Source organism: Acomys russatus, chromosome 10, assembly GCF_903995435.1.
Source record: "Acomys russatus chromosome 10, mAcoRus1.1, whole genome shotgun sequence".
NCBI classification, from domain to species: domain Eukaryota; kingdom Metazoa; phylum Chordata; class Mammalia; order Rodentia; family Muridae; genus Acomys; species Acomys russatus.
Genome location: NC_067146.1, coordinates 27,154,440 through 27,178,180, shown reverse-complemented (window position 1 = coordinate 27,178,180; position 23,741 = coordinate 27,154,440). Strand labels below are relative to the sequence as shown.

General features: G+C 39.1%; 1 protein-coding gene across 1 annotated transcript in view; it reads right to left on the bottom strand.

Annotated features, from left to right (window-relative positions):
* The window catches only part of Bmt2 (base methyltransferase of 25S rRNA 2 homolog), a 48,834-nt gene extending 36,396 nt beyond the window's left edge, over positions 1-12,438 (bottom strand). Inside the window, exon 1 of the mRNA XM_051151919.1 lies at positions 12,261-12,438. Coding sequence (XP_051007876.1) covers positions 12,261-12,417 — 157 coding nt within the window. The 5' untranslated portion in view covers positions 12,418-12,438. The remainder of the gene's footprint in view (positions 1-12,260) is intronic.
* Between the last annotated feature and the right edge of the window lie 11,303 nt (positions 12,439-23,741).

Here is a 23,741-nt window from a genome sequence, read left to right as displayed (position 1 = left end):
TAACCTATTTATTTTTGTTTATTAATTCCTATTGTTTGAACATCTCATACACGTATAACTTATCAATTTCACCCATTATTCTCTCCCCTCAATTCTTTTAGTATCCTCCCACCACCACTTTTCTATCTCAACTTCATGTGCTCTTTTTTAAAAAATTCATTGAATGTAACTTTTATTCACCATATGTAATTGTTATCTCAGAGAGTTACTGCTGAAGCTCATCCTTTCTAGCTATTTCTGAACTCTGGCTGGCTTGTTCAACTCAGCTGTTCTGGCTTAAACCCCTCTCCTTTTGACTGTTCCAAACTGGCTTCTCTTAGCTCCTCACTGAATTGCTCTGTTTAGCCTGAAACTAACTCTAGCAATTTGTCCTAATCTGGTTCTTTCTTATTCTCTGACTTCAACTACTTCTGCACGGACTCAACTCCACTGCACTGCATTCACTGAACCGAACTGCACCAAACTCAACTGCATGCAAGTGAACTAATTGAACTGCCTTGCACTGCCTCTTAACTAACTCCCCACTGACTGCCAACTGACTGGCCTTAACTCAACTAAATTGCCTCTTACTATGCTCTCTTAATTCACCTCTTTCCTGTGCTTTTCTTGAGAGAGCTGGGGTATCCTATTTTGTCAAATCTTTCTCTGAATCATCACTTTGTCCCTCGATTAGATTTCATTGTTTGGGATTAAAGGTATGTAGTAAGGGCATGTCTATATTCCAGAGGGGTTAAAGCTGTGTATTCTAGCCAGAGAGATTAAAGGTATGTGGCATGTCTGGATTCCATCCAGGTCACACAGACTAGGTCTTTGGATGTGACCCCTTGAGAAAGCAGCCACATTGTTGGATTAAAAATCCTCTACAATTGAGTCTACTTAGTATGTATGATCATTGGTATAGGGCCGTCTACAGCAACATGGATAGTCTCAGGCATCTCTAAGAAACTGGTTTCTCCCTCACTCAACAGCCACTGATGCCAACAGCTCCTCAGGTAGGGGTGAAAGTTCATGAGCTACCCACTCCTCCAACCATGGTGAGACTGGAGGTGGCTTGTATTGTGCAGGTCTCATGCATGCAGTCCAAGTTATGGTGAGTATGTGTGTGACAGCACTGCTGTGTCTGGCAAACACTGTTTCACTGCAGATATTCACCCCCTCTAGCTCTTACTGTCTTTCTGGCTCCTCTCCTATGATGATCTCTGAGCCTTGGGGGGAAGGAAGTGCGATACAGATGACTTATTTGGAGGGAACCCCCATCAGTCTCTCATTATTTGCACACTGATCGGCTGTAGATCTCTTTATTAATAACCGTATGCTGTGAAAAGGAGCTTCTCTGATGAGGGTTTAAAGGGTCTCATGTATCTGAGATTGTCCTGGAACTTGGATGAACTGAATGTCTGATCCTCCTGTTCTAGTACCATTGCTGGGATTAATAGAATGTGGCACCATGATCAATTTTATGTAGTTTTGGGGAGTGTACCTAGGACTTTGTGCATGCTTAGACAAGCACTGTACTACCAAGTCATATCCCCAGCACCTTTCTTTTTAAATTCACCCCCTACAGGCATCCTAGAAAAACTTGATGTGCTTTAAAGAGACAAAGCATGAACATATCCAAATATACAACTTTACCTTTCCTATTACAAAGAATGCAAAAATTACTTTTAGAAACCATCATTAACACACACATGAACATATTTAATGATCAAACAAAAAGAATAAACTTAAAGAATCATTAACAATAACTTGTTCAACTACACTGTTTTGTTTCTCAGATTTATTTAATATTTATACAGTATTCTGCCTGCATGTATGACTGCCCACCAGAAAAGGGCACAAGATCTCATTATAGATGGTATGGGCCACCATGTGCTTGCTGGGAATTGAACTCAGGACCTTTGGAAGAATAGCCAGTGCTCTTAACCTCTGAGCCATCTCTCCAGCCCCCTCAACTACAAAGTTTTAAATAGACAAATGATTATCTTCCAATATTTTAGAGTAAAGTTTACAATACCATGTCTTCTACTTTTTGTTTTCTCTTTGTTTACATTTCTTAAAACCCACTTAAAAAAACAACAAAAAATAAACATTAATTAGGCACTAATTTACAGTCTTAAACATGAGTGATGACAACATTACAAATCAAGTTCAATACAGAAATTGATGAGCCAATTATTCTGAATCTGAGTCCTACTGCAATATAAACAGCATAATTTTCAACTAAATTCACCTTTACAAACAAAACATTTGTCTCAACTTAAAGAACAGAAAAGTCTAACTGCCTATATTAAAAAAAAAAAAAAAAAAGATAATGCCAACTAAGACAGACCAAACAGTGCATATATTAATTTTAAAACAGAATTATTTTTGCCAGGTGTGGTGGCATACACCTGTAATCCCAGCACTCAGGGAGGCAGATGCAGGCAGATCTCTGTGAGTTCAAGGCCAGCCTGATCTGTAATACAAGTCTAGGACAGCAAAGGCTCCACAGAGAAACCTTGTCTTGAAAAACTAAAAAGCTGTACTTTTAATAACTCAACATTAATTTGCTATTACCTTGCAACTGTCTTTGTAAAAATTAGCTACAGCTAAGTAAGTTATAGAATTTTCTATTTTGCCCTGACTTTATTCTCTCATGAGCAATTATGTTCTAAACTCAGTTGCACTGTGTAGTTGATGCTATCCTTCCTTTACAAATTAACCCTTCTCCTACTATCTGGCATAGCACATTTCTTTCCTTTGCAACATAAATGAATTCATATTTTTGAGAAAGTTTATCTGCCTTTCATTTGACTATCTCATAATGACCACCCAGTATATTGCATCTGCCTCCTTATAAAACTTTGTCATTCACTCATATGTTACCTATTAAAAACAGTTGTAAGCCATACGTGGTGGTTTACCCCTGTAATCCCAGCACTCAGGGAAGCAGAGGCAGGGGGATCTTTGTGAGTTCATGCCCAGGCTGGTCTACAGAAAAAGTTCCAGGACAGCCAGGGTTACACAGAAAAACCCTGTCTCGAAAAAACAAAGAAACAACAATAAGTTGTGATCCGGCCCCCAAAAGTATAAAGTGAAAAGGAAAAACTACTTTTGATTGAAAACTTACACAAGTTACAGAAATTAACCATGTGCCCAGATAAGAGAGGCAAAATAATTAAGTGTTCTCTATATTTAAAAACAGAGTAAACATCTGCTATAAAATTACAAGCAAACTAGTTGTTCAACTAATATTCAGTCTACAAGCCATCATCAGCAGTGACTCAACTAAAGGCTGAATATTTCAAAAACTGACACTATTCTTAATTTAAAAAAAAACTTACAAAGTTTGGAATACTACATCCGAAGTCTTTTGCATGTGTGTGAAATGTCACTCTCAAGCTCATTAAAACTTTATTCTCTCTTTGCCTTATTGAAGGTGGAAATGGAGTCACATCAATTGATTCTTTGATAGTTCACAGTTCTTTTTGAAAAATCTTTAAGCTTAAGGAAAAATAATCTGAGTAAAACCACTAAACTATCAGAAGTTTCTTAGGGCCAAGGAATGTGAATCAGTGCATTATATATTCTGGATCACCTAATTAAAAATGATTTTATTTTTCTCAGTAACTATCTTCATTCTCATTCTTAAAGGGTATAAATATAAAGCAAAGATCTGATGACTCATTTATGACAAGACTATATAAATCACAAATGGTAAGGGATTAATATAGAATATATAAGAACTCATAAAATTCAATACAAAATTATACCAATTTTTTTAAGTGGGTAAAGGAACTAAGCCACTCTTTTCCAAACCAGACATAAAGGAATTACCAGGTACATGCAAAGATGGTCATCATCACTAGCAATCTGGTAAATGCTAATTAAAGCCACAATGTGAAGGCTAGTAGAAAAAAAAGAGTCAATGACTATGTGTGGAGACAAAAGAGCCTCCGTACTATGTGCTGAGCATATAGTACAGCCATTATGGAAAACAATATAGAGGTTCCTTAAAACATCCCAAAGCTTTCGCCCCCTCCCTCCTCTTTCTGTATATGAAAAACAAAATCCATATATAAAAGGCATTTTGTAATCTCATGTTCACTATGGTAGTAGTCACAAGATACAGGGGGGAAAAACCCCTAAGTGTCCATTAATGGATAATAAACTAAAGAACTTGCAAAAGGTAATACTGCCACTTTTGGCAATGTGAATGAAGTTGGAGGTCATTATTCTACATGAAATATACCAGCCACAGGATATATATCACAGATCATTTACATGTAGAATCTAAAGGAAGAGAGCTTAAAGAAATACAAAGTAGTGTGTGCTCATCAGAGGTCTGAGGAAGCAGGATGAAAAGATGAAGACACAGTTGTTAGTAAAAGGGTAAAAATTAAGTTACAAAATGAATAAGCTTTAGAGATCTACTATACAGTATGGTAACTATATTAGATTATATACATTAGTAAAGTATATAATCTTTGTGTGGTCATATACACACAAAATTACTCTTCTGAGAGAGATGTTAGATTGACTGAGGAATGATTACATAAGGCATATTTTAATCAAAATAGCAAGGTATATACCTAAAACTTATACAATTTCTTACCATGACCTCTCTTTAATTATTTTATATATAATAAATATATGTATCACACATGAACATGTGTACACACACACTATTGAATTTATTTAGTGTTGCTCTTATGAATGTGTTTAGTGCCGACAATCTGGGATTATATGGGGGTTTATTTACTATTTATACATCAAAATATAGTGTTACAATTCTTGAAAGTTTAGCCTGTAATCATGATATACTACTGTTTTTTAAAAGCCATGATTCAAAAAAATATATATACTACATTATTCTAAGAATATAAAACTCTGAAAGGTAACTCATAACAACAGAACCTAAATGGGGCAGTGAATAGAGAGAGATAGAAAGCTTGTAAAAGGAATTCTGGGAAGAATGTAAATGTTTAACATTTTGTGGCATTGATGTCACAGGTGCAAAGAGAATGCTGGGAGTGATAAAGTGATAGAAATATTTTAATAGTTTGTGGCAGTGATTTCACAGGTGGATAAAACTATTAACATTCATGGAATTCCATACATTAAATGGAAGGAGTCTACTGTGTATGAACTACATATACTTGAATAAACTTAAGCTTTAAAAATGATATGCAATGACCATAGCAAAGGCTATGAAATTAAAACTGTATCATGGTGATTATGATCTATGGATCAGGAATATAGATCCTTAACTTCAAGGCCAAATTCTTGAAAACAAACACTTCAGGGACATCACATGTCTTAAACTTTTAGGAATTACAAATGGTTTTGTGGTTGTGACTTAGGAATATGGCCAAATGTGGCCACAGGTGCTTTATCTGTAGAAGACCTGATTTCCAAGACAAGTCCAAGAACTTTTAAATCCTATTGCTTAGAACATAAAGAAATGAGGCTGATGACTGAGAGGAGAAAATATGTTCTAATCATTGTGTCACCTTGCATTTCTTTGTAAGTTTTAAATTTATGAACATTCACTGACATGAACAAAGGGCCAAAGCAGACAAATTACAATGACTACACAAACCACAAACAAATGGGCTTTTGTCAGTCAGATGCTGTTATTTGATCTGCATTATCTGTTAATTTTCTGGCAGTTGTTCTCATCTCTGGTGGCCAATTCTCAATGCACATTGTAACTACCAGACATTTCATTTAATGAATCTAGAGTGTGAACTGGTCATTTACCGTAACACTTTACAATTAAATCCACTGTACATTCATTGCTCAAAAACCAGAGCCTATATAGCAAGGTTGTAGAGTCAAGCCCCACTGAAACAACAGAGAAAGCCATGAAGCTTGGGACAAAGTGGACTCAAGTTAGACTTAAACAGCAAACAGCACATGAATTTACCTTAATATCTACAGGCACAAGTTTGCTCATAGTAAATATTTATGAAGCAGCCTTTTATAAGAAGCATTTATCATTAGGAAACTTCATCCAAAATACAAAAGTCTTTGACTGCTTGCAGTAAGGAAGACAGTATAAAAAAGTCAGGACCATGTTACTTGTTTCTCCTTTGTGTAAAACACTTTATGTACACGTACATGACTACAGAGATCTCTTGGTTCTTGTACTATCAAACATACAAATAAAAGGGCTTATAAGGAGCTTTCTGAATTTATGTAAACAGGAATTGCTACACAATCGGGAACTGGCGATGCTCAGACACATCTTTATAGGAATGAGATTAACAATGTACAACTGCCCCTGTGATGGACATGAGAAAGCTGCATTTGACACACCGGAAAGAAGTACACCAGTAGTTCTCAGATATTATATTTTTTAAATAGCACTAATTTAGCCTCCAAAATTTAAGAGAAAAATATTAGGGCCAAAAATGTTTCTGTTAACTCATAAATGTATAAACATTACCATACTTTAATATAAACATAGATATTACATCCATTAAAATATCTCTAAGTTTTATAGGCTTAAAAATATTTTTTAAAATTGCACTGAGTAATATGAAAAACCAGCGGGTAAGTAGAACAGAGTAGCAGGTAAGAGGAAGAATAGAATGTACTACATACAGTAAAGCAAAGCTGGTTCAGTGCAGTTTATCAAATGTTACAGCACCTGTGTTCTCCAATACTTGTAGTTTTAAGAATATAAAAAGAGGGATGTTCAGAATAACTTGGATCACTAAAAAGGGGAGAGTCATATTAGCTTCTTTTGTGACTCCTCAGGGTATGTGAGGGATGGTGTTAGGTCTAGTCAGGCAAAGGGAGAGTTCTACTGAAAGAACTAAGCTTAGTGGGAAAGAAATACGTAATCCACACACCAACTGTGGTATGCACAAAGACAAGCACTTATTTATATAGAGTCTGTGCTAAATTGTTGGGGTAATCCTTTTGTGTGCTGAGTGAAGATGCCTCTGTATATTCAATTGTTAATTTTGTACTGGTAGATAACTGAGTTCTGTCTGGTCTTTGGTACTATTATTCTTATGGCTCAGCACTAGCATCATATTGTGTGAACAGTCTTTCTCCCTTACAGTTTGACTGGCTGAATAAAGATCTGATGGCCAATAGCTAAGCAGGAGAGAAAAGGAGGGACTTCAAGGCAGAGAGAGGGCACCTGGGAGAAGAATGAGACATGGGGGGATTGGCCAGTGTGCATGGAGATGGAAGGAACAGGTGCTGGGACTGAATGAGAGGGAATGGGCCACATGGCAGAACGTAGGCCAGGAATGTCAGGGTTAATCTGTACGGGCTAGCTGAGAGTCTGTCCAGCTATACTGCCTAAGCTTTTAATAATAAGTCTCTGTCATTATTTGGGAGACGGTAGGTCTAAGAAAGTCCAACTATGCTAAACATTCTAAGAAACTAGCCTAAATGACTATTTATAGTATCTTAAGAGGTCCTAAGATTTCTAACTATAAACTACCGTACTGGAGAAAGGTGGATTGCCTGATTTACTTGTTGTTGTTGTTGTTGCTGCTGTTGTTGTTGTTATTATTATTTTCTCTAGAGTCACATTATAGTCCAGGCTGTCCATTACCTTTTTTTCATCTTCATGCTTCTCTTACGTGCTGGGATTAAAGGCATATTCCACTATGCTCAGCTAATAATCTGAATTTTAAATTGTCAAAAAAAAAAAAACAATATATGGTTAAACTTCCGGGGTATCACTACTCCTAGTTTCAAGATGAATATTTTAGAAACTGATACATGAACAGGTGAGACTGGGATGGAGTCAGGGATAATATCCAGGAATAAACTAATTCTTAATGCTGCCATGGAGGTGTATAAGTAGGACAGCTACAAATGCCACCTCTGCTATTTATGCAACTTGAAGATGGTTGGGATCCTACTGATTTTAGAAATTATCAAGAACTAATAAAAATGGCAGCTCCAAAAATATTTCATAATAAAATAGGTCCTTCTTAATACCACTGCAAGTTATTAAAATTTGCCATGTGAGATTGTGCTTTCAACAGCACAGTATGATTTTAGGCTAATTTGTGATATGTGACAGTTTTCATTCTATGACAGAAAAGGTATTTCCAAGCATTGAATTATTCTAAATGAATATAAATGCTGCAAGAGATGGATATGACATGGGCTATGTGAAGCACTTGCTTGTGTTATTTAGATATCAATATAGCTGTGCTTATTTTTACTACAGAAATACCAAAAAGCAACCAAAAAGTGTAAGAAAGAGACAATCTACCATATGAAATCAATTTATGTGTTAAAACTATTAAAGGGGAAATTTAAAGACTACTGACATGGATATTGTACCTTAAAAATAACTCTCTACACAGTATTGGAGCAAAAGTACTAAGTGTAGAACAGTCTCTAACTTACTTAGCTATCCCAACGGACACTTCCCTCCTAGCCACTATGTGATTTTATTATAGAAGTGTCATATAGGCAGAGAAGGAATGAAGTTGAAAACACAACTAGAGCTCCCACCAGGGGTTCATTCTTTTCATCAATCTAGTTTTACAACAAAATAACCTTAGCTCAGTGTCCCACCCCACCAACTGGCCCAACAGTCATCTGCATCAGAAGCAGACAAGAAACAGTTAAATAGGTTCTAATTTCCAACTTACAGAATTGCTTTCTGGGGGTGGGGGACGAACATAAGAATCATCATTTTAAAATTAACAGATTATTGATGAACACTAATGCATTAGAAACACCACATTCAATACTCGAAGCTACAAACATGATATACACAAAAAGTGCACTTAGGCCAGTATTAAGAATATTTCAGAATCAAAACCAATCATCATTTCTTTTTCTCTTTTTTTTCAATCATCATTTCTTAACGAATATAACAATCCTAGCTATTTCGTATAAGTAAGCTATCTATACATATTATGATTGAATCAAAATATTTTAAGTTGCCGTGGAAATCAAATTTCAAAATTGTGAATAAAAAAAGCTAGAAAAAACTGTTCGTGCAAGCATATTTCCTTCATATAAACTTAACCTGTAAGTCTCTTATCTACAAGTGGCTAGACATCATAATATTCCTTCTCATCATCAACATTAAGAAATGTTTTCTTTTAGTAACTTATTCAGAATCATAGTACTATCTCAAATACTGACTGCTATCCAGGACTCTCTTTTCATTTATACATATTAGCATATTAGCAGGCAGTAAAATGAAGGAGAATGAGAGGGTGGTTAAGAGTGCAATAACTACACCTTTATAACACTATCCAGTTTCCCAGTCAAGCCTGCTCATCACCAGCAACACTTACCAGTTCAATAGATTAGAACAGAGGAGGAAAAAACCTTTTCCCATCCCAGCAGGAAGGTCCCATTTTCGCTTTTCTTTTTGCTGCGTTCCCAATCCACTATCAGAGATAAGGCAAGGAAAACTCTGTGCTTCAAGTCTACATTCTTTTTTGTTGTCCCTACTCCTCCCACCAAGACAAGGTTTCTCAATGTTATAGCCCTCGGCTGTCCCAGAACTCACTCTAGACCAGGCTGGCCTCCAACTCAGACCTCCACCTGCCTCTGCCTCCAGAGTGCTGGGATTACAGGCATGCGCCACCTAGCCTGGCTCAACCCTCCATTCTCTACTCTGACTTGTGTTCTTATTTTTCAGTAACTGCTTTGTTTCCTTTTTCATTCTACCCCAATGTATTTCATCCATTACCAGTATGTCCCTGAAAAACAAACAAATGAGCAAACTGTACTTCACACTGCTCCAATTCAACACATACAACTCTCATAGACAGCCCATACCCATCAGTTGATATCCTTTCTCCTTGCCCACCTTTTAATGTTACTGCCCGTCTCCACCTTCTCTTACATTCTAACATTTATGTCACCAATATTAGGATAAGAGGTGGGAGGGGTGCTCTGTTATTTCTCATAGCACTAAGGAGGAGCTATTTCAGCTTAATGAAAGTTACTTTGATCTTTTTTTTTTTTACTTTTTTTACTTTGATCTTTTTAGGACTGAATCCACTCATCTACACAAATGAAAGAATTAAGTTAGGATATACCCTAAGTCTGGCTAATATAGTTCCTGTCCCTAATGATGAGATGTAGACATTGTAGATCTGAGATAAAATGTGGACAATTTAAGATCAGCCATGCTTGAGAATCATTAATGGAAATTATGGCTTCTTGTAGTCTTACATTCTAAGATCTCAATGAGAAATTTTCACTGTATTTCCTGATGAGAAAACTGTTATGGGCTTATAGAGTATATTTATGTCTAAAGACCAGAAGTACTACAGTACTATGCCCCCAAAATAAAACACCAAAATCACTTCTTTAGGTTACATACATACAGTATTCAAAAAACTGAGACCAGGCCCATGTCAAAGGTCAACACTGGGAAAGGCACACTCATTCGGATCATCTACTCGGAGAGGTCACTGATGGGGTGTCATATATCACTAGAGCGAAGCCTAAAGAAGCCTAGATTGTTGGTGGAATTCAGAGCATTAAAATGCCGAAAGAATAGCTTCCTTCAAATGCTTAGACTATCAGGACTTCTTTACCTGGGCAGCAGCACATCAGAGGACTCACTTCAGAAGTACATGTATTGCTTTCACTTCTGGTAACTTCTAAGTACCAGTATTCATTATGAACCAAGTGTTCCCCTAGTTAGAATTTGGGCTTGAAGACATATTTAAACATGTGAGACTGAGCATGCATAAACAGCAGCTTAAAGAGAAAATGACACATTAGCAGTGTGTTAATTTAAGTGGAACCTATTCGTTTATGAATAAATGAATAATGAATAACAATGAAATTATTACAAAAGGGTTAAGAATAGAAACTGAATTACATACTAGTCATTTTCTTCTAGATGTGCCTCAAATGTGTACAAAATGGCATGACAAATTAAAGAAAAGTGGGTCCACTTATTTCCTCATTACCCCAAACAACATAAAAACAGAGAGTGCCAGTATGTAAGTGCATTTTATGGCTATCAAAAATGATGCAATTGTTGCTATGGTAACCACTCATTTTATTGAATTGCGGGTGGGAATTAGAGCATTTTAAGAAAAATAAAATATTCAGTACCTTAATATGCTTGCCAAGGCTCTTCTATGGGTACCTACCTAACAATAGCTGTAAACCATCTTTGGGGATATCAAATGGCCTCTATGAAAAGCCAGGACTAAGTTGTCAAGGAAAGAAACTTTGAATAGTGTTAAAAATAAAACGCATCAATGACACTCAAAAGAAGACTTTGAACTTCCAGAGTAATTGAAAAGTGTGCATAACTGAAAAGTGATCTCACAAGTCTTTGTTCCTTCACTGTCATAATTTCTCTTTCAACCTAAATTAACCGGTTAAAAGATTAACACTATAATGCTGCTGAGTTTTCATTTTGCAATTAAGCTAACGCAAAAATCCGCTGAAAAGTATCCCATTTTAATACTTATGAGAATTTTTTCTTCTGTGCCTATGACGACTAATACAAAAATCACCTTCCGAATCCTGTAAAGTTGCTTTGTTAGAGAGCCTGCATTTCCAAAAATGCCAGTATAACTCGTAAAATTCAACTATAGACACTTGCTGGTATAAGCACAAGCCAGTAAAGCTGCTTGCTTCCACGGAGGGGGCTGCCCCTATGGCCGGCTTCAATGGCATCCCTGTCTTTCAGAGTCTCTGTGGTTAGAGACTACTCAAAACTGCACAGTATCCCAGAGAAGCTGCCTCAGATCTCTCCCTTGCCCGCCTCCACAAACTGGAAGATTGAGCTGCGGCGAAGGGGTGTTACCTGCCACCCCTCTTTCCCCTGTTAAGGTGCAGCACCTTGAGATCCTCAGCTGGGCCTGCTGACTTCGCAAGCTCTGGAAGCTCGGGCAGGGGAGGCCTCCGCACGGCCTTGCCAAGCAGCGAAGAGGAAGAGGGGGGCTGCTGCCAAGCCCCGGCAGAACAACAGGCTGGTCCATTGCAGAAGAGTGAGGGGCAGCTTGGCTTCTGCCAGTCTCTTTCCATGGTGGATTTCCCCTTCGTGGGATCTTACCTGAAAACCCCTCCCTCCCTCCCTCCGAGTGTGTGCTCGGTGACAGTGGTCTCAGCACACCGCTGGGGACAGGGCCTAGGCGGGTGGCGATTGCCCATTAGGGCTCCGGGCGCCGGTAGCAGAAAGGACGGCCGGTCGGTCGCGGCCTGGGCAGACGTGCCGCCCCCGTGTGTGTCAATGGTGGCCTGTGGGGCTGGAAAGAGCTGACCCAGCCGGGGGATGCGCCTCCCCTCCCCCGCCGCCTGTTTACCTTCCCGGTACTTCTTGCGGAGCCGCCGGTGGACGCTCTTCACCACCCCGGACAGCTTCTCTTGCTCCAGCTTCCGCTCCTGCTCCCGGGGCTGCGCGGTGGTGCTCGGGGGCCGCTGTCCGCGCGCTGCGCCTCGACCGCCGGGGCCCGGCTCCATAGCGCTAGCGCTGCCGCCGCCGCCGCCCCTCCGGCCCCGCGGTCTCTACCCGGACGGAGGAGCGAAGGAGGAGGCAGCAGCGGAGGCAGCAGCTGGAGACGGCCGAGAAGCCCCAGCAAAGGCCTCGGGGGCGGTGTCTTCCCAAGAACGCAAAGTGATTGGTGGACTCCGGAGGGCTGGGCGGAAATGGAAAGGCCCAGCGGCCAATAGACGGAGGGCAGCGGCCGAGCGCCGGGTTGTTTGGGAAGGAGCAGCTGAAGGAGGCGGAGCAAACGCTGGGCCCCTTGCCAGGCCACGCCCCGGATGCTGTGCGGAGGCGCCCAGGCGGCCAGGGGAGGGGGTGGGGGAGAGGGCTGTGGTGCAGGGTGCGCTTGCGCCTCAGAGTTTGCTTAGTTTGAGCTTCATTGTAAGGTCCAGGTTTGGCACGTCTCCCAACTTCCCAAGGCGCCGTGAGTTATGTGATGCCACCGGACACGATCGTCCACCTGAGTTCCCGCAGCACCCTGTTGCACGTATGTAGATCCCCTTCGACTAGATACCCTTTGAAGACTTGACTGCACAGGATTTTACACTTCAAAGAGGAGTCCTAACTTGGGAGCCTTCTTTGGGGTCATGGAGAGGTCAAGCTACCAAATCGGGATTTAATTCTCTAGATTACCAGGGATAATGTCTGGCAAGCTGCTACTGGACTAAGACAATGAAATGGGGAAAAGAAGGATAATAGGAAAAACAATAGGAGATGTGAGACAACCAAGTTGTAAACACCGAAAGGCATGGAGTGACCATACCAATGGGGTTTCTGGAAAACCTACATTGATTGTGCGTCAGCTCAGAACTCAGTAGTCGACTCAGGTGATCTCCCTCATATTATTTTGGAGAGTTAGTCCACTAGTGCGTGCAGAGTTCAGTAATTGGCTCCCCGTGTCCTACCTCCTTTTATTCATATACAAAACTATTAAGGGGATGTGATTGTTGGCATGTTTAAGAAAGATGGAAGCCTGTTCTCCAAAAGGAGACTGCATTAGCTCTGTCCTGGTACCTTGGCTGCTGGAGATGCAGCGGGCACAGCAGGCAATGAATGAATTGTATCTAATTGTGCACTACCTCCAAATCACGGATTGGTTACATGACATTGTATAAACATTGTTGCCTTGGAACTTTTAGATCAATGACTTTGTAATATTAGTAACATTCTCCTTACTTAACTGTCAGGTCCAAAGGAAACTCTATTTCCCCCAAATTTCTGGAGGTTAGACATGAAACACACTCTTCAGGAACTGGTGAAGCTGGTTTCCCAATCCAAAAAGGAACCTTTTCTTTTTGCATCAGTAGAGGGATAAAAACTCATGCTGGCCTCCAGGCTCCCTCAGAATCACAAATACCTGTTAGACATTATAGTGTCCATAGGCCTCCTTGGCTCTTCTCGTCCCATCATCAAACTTCGTCCAGTTCAGGAGCTTCCCTCTCCTCAGCTTCTCCTGCTCCTTATAACCATGCTAGTCCTCTCTCTTACCCTCTCTTGGACTTCCTCTCACCCCACCCCTCTCCCAACACCCCTTTCTCCTCGGACTCTCCACTCAGCCCCTGCTTCGCTTAGTCAGGTCGAGTCTGCTGGCCATTCTCAGGCTATACTTTTCTCAGCTCTGGACTCTTCTAAATGTCTCCGTCTGTTCTCTCCCTCATATCTACACTATAAGCCTCCCTGTGGACCATACAGCAGAGTGGTCATGTGGTCAGTTTATACAGTAACTATTGCATGTTACTGTGGAGGGATCTCAATCCAGCAACATGGCTACTTCGACTGGACACACCCTTAGCACACACCTTTAATTCCAAACAATGAAGGTAAAGTTAGTTGGTAGAAGGACATAGCCATAGTTGAAACTGATGTCTAATTGAGAGGCAGACAAAGTGATGAATCAGAGAAAGATTTGTCAGAATAGGATATGCCCAACACTCAGGAGGACAGAGAGGAAAGAGGGATGACTTTAAAGGGCCAGGGGGAGCAGGGAGCAGTTTTACCCAGACAGTTGTACAGAGACAGGTTTCAGAGAAAGAACAAGCCAGACACAGGTGAAGACATAATAACCCAGAGAATGAGAATGAGGCAGAAGATCAGAACAGATAGCTTGAGATAGTTTGAGGCCAAGCAGAACAATTCAGTGAAAAACTTGAGAGAAACCACTTTGAATCAGTCAGCTTGGAGAGGAGTTTGAGCCAGAACAGCTGAGTTGAACCAGCCAGCCAGAACTCAGAGCTAGAAAGAATGATCTTACTCAGGAGTAAATTTCAGAAGCTAGAAACATTCTAGGCCTAGATTAGATTATATAGGAGCTAGAAGCTACCATGACTAGAGCTAGGCTAACAGACAGTAAAGCTCCAAGACAATTAAATCAAGTGAATAAAAATTACCTTACATGTTTCCTGAAGGGGCTGGAGAGATGGCTCAGAGGTTAAGTGTACTGCCTGCTCTTCCAAAGGTCCTGAGTTCTATTCCCAGCAACCATATGGTAGCTCACAACCATCTATAATGAGATCTGGTACCCTCTTCTGGCATGCAAGTATACGTGCAGGCAGAGCAATATAATAATAATAATAATAATAATAATAATAACAACAACAACAATAATAATAATAATAAATCAATAAATCTTGAAAAAATGATCATCAATGAATCTCTAAAATAATAAAAACATTTTAAATGCCATATTCTGTATTTCTCTGAGATTTTTGAAGACCTTATCTAACTATTTTACCTTATCTTTCTATAGAATCATCTATCTGTTGCACCTAAGAAGTATATTCTTATGATAAAAACAGACTAGTAATTGATATGACTGTGATTTGATCGATTAACAATTAACTTGTATAACTTATTTATCCTAAGCAACCTGCAATAGCACTTAAAAGTATTGGAAGTAAACCTTGTATTATAATTGAATTATATGGGAAAAATACCTCATATTAAAGTAGAAATATATATATATAATGTATGTGAAAATAATCTTACATTTGAATTCTATACCACTGTATCTAAAATTAAACTTACTTTTCATCTATACACAAAATTCTTAAGCAAAAATAACCTTGTGAATGACAAAGCATTAAGGTGAGTAGATTCACTAATCTACTTTTTGTTCTATCTTTCCTTGCCTACCTCAAAGAGGATGATGAGCATCAAAGAACTTCCTTATGGAGTTGATTTCAAATGTGGCAAATAAGCCACTGGGCAAAGAGTCCTCATTTCTATCACAGACAGTATTCTCCCTAAAAAAAAAAAAAAAAAAAAAAGGCAAGCTTGGATGCCCGCAGAGTCAATGGCCAAATTCTGCCAAGACAGGGTAAGCAAGTCCTCAACAGTTCCTGCCTCACAAATATATCTGTCAGATATATTGGGCCAGAAGGCTGAAGATGATGCCCCAACATTATAGAGAGTTTTGGATGATTGCTCAGGCAGCAAACTGTCTCTGTCATCATCTCATTTGGGAAGTTACTAACCTGCACACCCTCTATACTCGGGTACCCAATTCTATTCTTTCTCAAGTCTTTTATGGGGTTGAAGACCAGATAGTTTAGTTTTACAATTAAGCTTAGTTGTTTAGGGGTTAAGATATTTTTAGGTCTAGATAGATATTTTAAGTTGATAGTGACTACATATGATAGATAATGATTTCCATTCAGAATTTTAGATGCATCATGATAGGAAAGATGCTTTCTTCGAGGCTGCCAAATACAAACACCAAGAATGTAACATTTAAATAATTCCTAATTGTTTCATGGTTCTTCTTGATGTAGGGAGTTTATTATATATATGTGTGTGTAATAATTTAAATGTATATATAAAAATAAAAATATTTAATAAAAAACATCATCCTGAAGAACATAGCGTAACACATGCTTTCCATATCACAGGAAAAGGAATAAGTGAAGAAATAGGTCAGACACAGACAGAGATAAAGAAATTTCAGAACTAATTGCAGTTATGAAGTGAAATTACAAGAAATAAGGAAACAGGGAGTTACATAGACTTAAATGGGGAAATTTCACTTGGAAAGAAAAGAGAGCCTGGATTATTTGCTTTTTTCTTTTTCCAAACATGAAAGGCAAATAAAGTTGAAAATATTTTAAAGGAATATACTAGTTGGTACTAAAGATAGATATATATCATTTGTGCTGAATATTAGGTGTTTGTTTATTTTCAAATTTTAAATTAAATTTAATTTTTTGGGGTTTTTTGTTTATTATTATTTTAAAATATATTTTATTAATTTATTCATATTACATCTCAATTGTTATGCCATCCCTTGTATCCTCCCAATCCTTCCTCCCTCACATTTTTCCCTACTTCCCTCCCCTATGACTGTGACTGAGGGGGACTTCCTCCCCCTGTATATGCTCATAGGGTATCAAGTCTCTTCTTGGTAGCCTGCTATCCTTCCTCTGAGTGCCACCAGACAGGTGTTTGTTTTTTAATATTAACTTTTCCCACTTCCATCTAACAAAGCAAGTCTAAAGGTGTATTTTTATTTAATTTTTTTAAATTATGTGTGCGTGTGGGTGTGTGTGTGTGTGTGTGTGTGTGTGTGTGTGTGTGTACATGCCATACCTTCTGGGGCCAAAAGAATACCTTGGATCAGCTGGAGTTAGACTTAGGAACAGGTAGTTGTGAGTCACCATGTGGGAGCTGGGAACTCAACTTCGGTTCTCTGCAAGAGCAGTGAACACTGGTAACTGCTGAACCACCTCTTCTTCCCAGGATTCGTTTGTTCATTTGTTTTGATTTGCCTTTTCAAACCTTCTTTCATACCACTAAAAGATGAATTTTTACGACCTTTGAAAAGAGAGGTTCTCAACCTTCCAAATGCTCAACTTTTAAGACAGTTCCACATGTTATGGTGACCCCCCCCCAACCATAATATTATTCTAGTTGCTACTTCATCACTGTAATTTTTCTGCTGTTATTAATCATAATGTAAATATCTGTGTTTTTTGAGGATCTGAGTTGCCCGTTATGATAGAGTCATTAGGCCCCAAAAGGTCAGCACCCACAAAATTGAGAACCAGTGTCTTAAAAGGTTAAAAACATTGAAAGGAATTTGACAACTAGAGGAAGGAGTAAAGAAGACAAAAACTACTCAAAGTTTTACCAGTAAAATAAAACCTTTTTCCTTTGCCTGTATACATTGATTTTGAAGAGGATGTTTCTGAAATGGCTAGGTGGCAATTTACTGTATGAATAACCCGTTATTAGTAGCTAACCCTAGTCACTTCATATTTATGTTGTCTCAACTTTTCTCCATTACAAATCACATTACACTTGATTAATATCTTTCAATAGTTTTTGATTATGTATATTATTGAGGAAACCCCATTAGTCAAATTTCTCTTAAGCTTTTTGTTTGTTTTAAGATAGGGTTTCTCTGTGTAGCACTGGCTGTCCTGGACTTGCTTTGTAAACTAAGCTGGCCTCAAATTCACAGAGAACTGCCTGCCTCTACCTCTCCAGTGCCAGAATTAAAGGCATGCACAGATGTCCATATTTCATACGCTTTTCATATACCTTTTCTACATGGTCTAGGAGTTTATGTCACTTCTGGCAATGAAAGTGGCTATTTATTTTTCTGCACCACTAATAAAATATAGGTACTACTATTTGCTGATTATTCAGAAGAGTGTTTTTAAAGTTTCTATTTTATAAGTATAGGGAAACTTCTTGCTACTTCTTAAGCAGTTATGCTGTTTGTCATAATGTTTAGGTTAACATAAAATATATTTACAATAAGCAGTCATTTTCCAAGAAAATTGAAAAACATATTTTTGTTTTTTGACTTCTGGCTTTCTTGAGAAGCAACTTAACAACTGTAGATTGGATAGTTAAGCTTTACTTGAAATTTGCATGAATTCAGATTGAGCCTCAGTTTATACATCCTGAGAAAGACTGACACTGGGTGTTCTTAACAGGTCATGGCAGGTGGCCTCAGTACCTTTCTCCCATCTAATAGAAACTTTCTATTTGTTAGAAACATATTGTTTTTAAAATTCTTCCAGTACTAATTTAGGTCATTTCTGAAGATAGAGGTTGTTGGAATTAAACACTGTACACGGAGAAGGACAAAATGGTCTTGAAGAAAGTGCCCTTTCTTAAGACTATACTCAAACCCTGGTCACTAATTTCTCATCCTTATTTCTTGCCCTACCTGCACCTTCCTCCAGACATGTAGTAGCAAGGTTCACACATTGGAAAAAAAAAAAAACACCTCCTCCAGTGGGGGAGGAATTGCCTTGTCCCTTTGTTTACAGTCACATTCTTTATATGAAAAGCTAACTGCTATGAATGATGAAGAGTCAACACAGTATAATAACAAAGTGGAAGCTAAAAAAGAAATACTCGGTGATGAAAGCAAACTTGAAAAGTCCACATTATAGGCTCTGAGTGCCTTTGCCAAAATGCAATTCCATTTGTTCTGCAGGTATTAAGCATGTCAGCAGAAGAGAGAACTGCTGGTTTTTATTTTATTTTTCTACTTTCTGGAGGGGGGCAGGGGGGTTAAGACAGAGTTTCTCTGTGTTGCCTTGGCTGTCCTGGACTAATCTGTAGATAAGGATAGCCTTGAACTCACAGCGATCTGCCTGCTTCTGCCTCCCTGAGTTCTGGGATTAAAGATGTGAATAACCACACAGGGCAGGAAATAGGGAGTTTTAATTTTTTTTTATTGATTTTTTTTTTATGAGTTTCACGTGAAACTTGCTCTGTACCAGGCTGGCCTTTAACTCAAAGATCTGCTTGGCTCTGACTCCTGGAATTAAAGGCATGTCTGTAGTGCAGCCAGACCACACCCACCTAGAAGGTCTTTGGATATGATCTCTTACAAGAACAGCCATGTTCAGGGCCTGGGTGGTAGCTGAGGTGGTCAGCCTGCCAGCTCTCCTGTACTCACACCACCATGGCTAGCTCTCCAGCACTGCCCCAGCTAGCTCATTCAATGCTGCACCTGACAGGGGGCAGAATCAGTTCTCCCAATGCTACAGCCTGTGAGGGGTAGGGTCAGCTCTCCTGCTCTCACACTCCCAGGGCAGGCTCACTCTTGCCTTCAACATCAGGGCCACCTCCATTGTGTTGCCCAGGTGAGGTATAGGGCCTGCTCTCCTAAGTGAGAAATAAAAAATCTTTAAATGACCTAAAACATTATTTTATTTTTCATCCAATCCGATGGTGCTGACAGCTTCATTTTGGCCTTCTTTATAACCAAATGTTTAAAATATATATTTAATGTTATATAAGAAAAATCCCAATTTCAAATTTAATTTTATAACTCATATAACAGTATGCATCAATGGTGGGAAAATATTGATCAACCTCTTCATTACTGAAGATAGAGCTATTATCATATTCTAAGTTGAAAAAAAAATCAGCTTATGACTTTAGGAAATTCAGTTAAATGAAGACGAGATGTATGGCAGTTTTGTCCAAGGATAAAGCTTTCCATCTTGGAGAGAAACTTGTTAGGACAAAAGATATAAAAGAAAAGTAAAACAATAAGATATTTTAGGACAGGATATTTACAAGAAGGTTAAAGAGTGAAACAACAGATGTTCTAAGAGGAGGTTAAACACTACATTATATAGAGAAGCTCTTAAGACAGGAAGTAAATAATTCAAAATAGCATCAGGAAATCTCTGAAAATTATGAGATTCAATAGACCCCTCCCTCACCAAGGGTATATAAACAATAAAGACTATTGAGAGTTTCTCTCAGACAAGCCCAGCCACCTGAAAGAAGCAGGGGCAAGTAGAACTGTTACGAAGAAACAAAACTCAGCCAAGCTCCCTGGAAGACACTTAGACCAACTATTGTTAATTATGACATTCACTATTTTTTTATTAATTTATTTATTCAGATTACAACTCAATTGTTACCCCACCACTTGTATCCTCCCTTTCCTCCCTCCCTTCCATACCCACCCTATTTCGCTCCCCTAGTTTGATGACCGAGGAGGATCTCCTCCCCCAGTTTATGGTCACAGGCTATCAAGTCTCATCTTAGTAGCCTGCTTGGTGGGGAGCCCAGGGGGCACTCAAAGAAAGAGATTCACTATTGTTAATACTGAGATTTGAAAGAGAAAAACCAATTCCACCATTCTGAGTCAAATTTAGAACAAGCTTTTTTTTTTTTTTTTTTTTTGGTTTTTCGAGACAGGGTTTCTCTGTGTAGCCTTGACCATCCTGGACTCACTTTGTAGACCAGGCTGGCCTCGAACTCACAGTGAACTGCCTGCCTCTGCCTCCCGAGTGCTGGGATTAAAGGTGTGAGCCACCACGCCTGGCAGAACAAGCTTTATTAAGTACTAATTAATGTGGACTTTGGTCAGGACTTGGAACTTCCAGCTGCATGGTCCTGTGACACATTTTGGGAGGCAGTAGAGGCAGGGGTTTATAAAGACTATCCAATAGGACACCATACTTTCCAGTGAGGCATTGTCATCTTTTCAAGACCCACAATTCCCAGCATGCCAGGTCGTTACCTGGTCCTTGGGCAGTCAGAGCTTATAGGTTAATTTTAGGTATTATACTATGCACCCTAGAAAAGATACTCTTCAGTCTGTTGAGCTACATGTCGGCAGCTGTGTATCCTAGATTTGCAGGTTTTCTGAGCCTTCACCCATTCTGGGATTATAAAGTAAGGAAACCTAATACAACTCATGATTCACAAACATGGACTTTGGTAGGTTCTTGGTCATTGTTCCTTTTGCTGTTATGAAACACCATAACCAAAAGCCAGTTTAGAAGTAGGCAGTAGAAGCTGATGCAGATCCCATGGAGGATGCTGCCTACTGGCTTGCTCCTCATTGATTCCTTAGCCTGCTTTCTTATAGAACCCAGGGCCAACAGTGGCATCTCCCACAATGGGCTGAGTTCTTCCTGTATCAAACAGACTTGTCTACAGCCCCAGCTTGTGGAGGCATTTTGTGTGTGTGTGTGTGTGTGTGTGTGTGTGTGTGTGTGTGTGTGTGTGTTTCAAGACAGGGTTTCTCTCTGTAGCCTTGGCTGTCCTAGACTCACTTTGTAGATCAGGCTGGCCTCGAACTCAGAGCATTCTACCTGCCTCTGCCTCCCGAGTGCTGGGATTAAACCACACCTGCCTGGAGACATGTTCTTACTTGAGGCTCCTTCCTCTCAAATGACTCAAGCTTGTGTCAAGTTGACATAAAGCTAGGCATCATAGATGGTATCCACACTTAGATCTATCTTCAGTCCCTTATTGGGGGGGAGTGGTGTTAAATGGCCCTAGAAAAAGGCTGGCACACAACACTAGAAAAGTAAGATTTATATTGTTCTGGAATAACTGCCTATTATTTGGAAAGTTGTTACCAATTTATGCAAAACTATGAATAAGTATAAACCTTTTGTTTAACTTTAATTTGTAGAAGCATCATTAGTTAGAAATATTATAGGAAAGCTAAATGTTTTGGTTTTTGTATTTTATTTCAACTTATAAAAGCTTTTTTGTAAAAATACTTTTTTCTTAATACTGTGATTAAAAAAACAAACAAACAGAATAAACACACACTCAGGCAAAAAAAAAAATACTCTACTAAGATGCTTCTATTAGTAAGGCAGATTACAACTTTAAAGCTCTAGTTATTGAAGTATGGCTATCTTCCCTAAACATTATCTTTATAGTTTATTCAAGTGCTCTTTTGCAATTCATTTTGTAAAGAATTTGTTTTTATTATCTTATATTTTGAGTATGTGTATGTGGGTCCACATGTGGATGTGTACCTGAGTACACATCCTGAGTACCTAAGTACCAGAGGCCTTCAATCTCCTGGAGCTGGAGTTGCGAGCCATATGACCTGGCTGCTAAGAACTGAATTTGGGTCCTCTTACAGAGTAGTACGTGCTCTTAAGCAATGAGCCATCTCTCCAGGGTCCTAATATATCTTCAAAATAACACAAACTATATTTCTCCCGAGTTCCCATACAGAACTGTGTTAATATGAGCTTTAAAGTACAATAAGTGCTAGCTATTACTAATACCTAATTTATAATGCTACTATTAAGTTTATAATATTTTGTGACATGCTAATTAAGTATATTCAATAATCACAAATGAGCTAATACAAAAGTTGGTCTACACAGAGAATGGCAATAGCTCATAGCCACAAAATGATGTATAAGCCTGAACATTGATGGTAGGCCTGGCGACACAGGTCTGTAATCTCGCTATGTAAGAGGCTGAAGTGGAAGAATCACAAGGTCAAGGCCTGCCTGAGCTATAGAGGGAGCTCAAGTGCATCCTGAAGCCTTAGCCAAAGTTTCCCTCAAACTAAAACGATGAATGTTAAAAGGAGAAGGATCTGTAGTTCAGCAAGAGATCATTTGTGTAATGTGAGAAAATAACCCAGGTTCAAACTGTCCCTGACCAGGGGCTAGCTGTGTCTGTCTGTCTGTCTGTCTATCTGTCTCTGTGTGTGTGTGTGTGCGTGTGTGTGTGTGTGTGTGTGTGTGTGTGTGTGTGTGTGAGTACTTACATTCATTACATTCATTATTATCTTCTGACTCCTTTCCATTATTCACAACTAAGGACTTTGTAATTTTCCCTGTATTAAATGTGAAGTGAAGAGTCTGTATTGGTATTTGAGTAGCACTTAAATTTACATGTTTGTTATTGTTTTCATCATGATTCAAGAAATAAATGCATTTCACTTTGGGACTTAGCACATTTAAAAACATGTTAATGAAGGCAAACATTCTGTTAAATAGTTCCTAATTTGGCTAAGTGAAAGGCACCAATGAATTTTCAATGCCGTTTTTATTGTTAATGCTGTAGAAAAGACTATATTAATTTTATGTCCTTTTGATAAGTCATGAGCTAAAATTTAGAGGACATTGGCAGTTTGAAAGATCTCTTACGTTTCTACAATGGTTGTGTGGCTGACCCTGACCTTGAGCATTTCTTGAGGCACGCTGCATCCAGGCTGCTCAGTTCTTTCTGAGACACATCTTTATTGTTGGGGAATTTGTCTGGAGGAGTGGAATACAACAGAGCAGAAGGTTGAGGGAGTAGTAGGATCTGGTAAGCATGACTGAAAGTGTGGGTCCCTTGGGTTGCAGGGAGGAGTCTTTCTACCTCTCACTGCGTGACATTTTACCTGAAAGCCAAATAAAGAGGCAGCCAGGCCTTCCCAGAGCAGTTGCTGTGTCTTCCTTAGATGCTCATTCAGGATGTGGGGTGGGGCTGGGGAGACGCTCTAGAACTGCCCGTGGTTCCTGTGGATGTGTGGAGCTGCTTAATATATTGTAGTAAATGGCATTTTAAATTT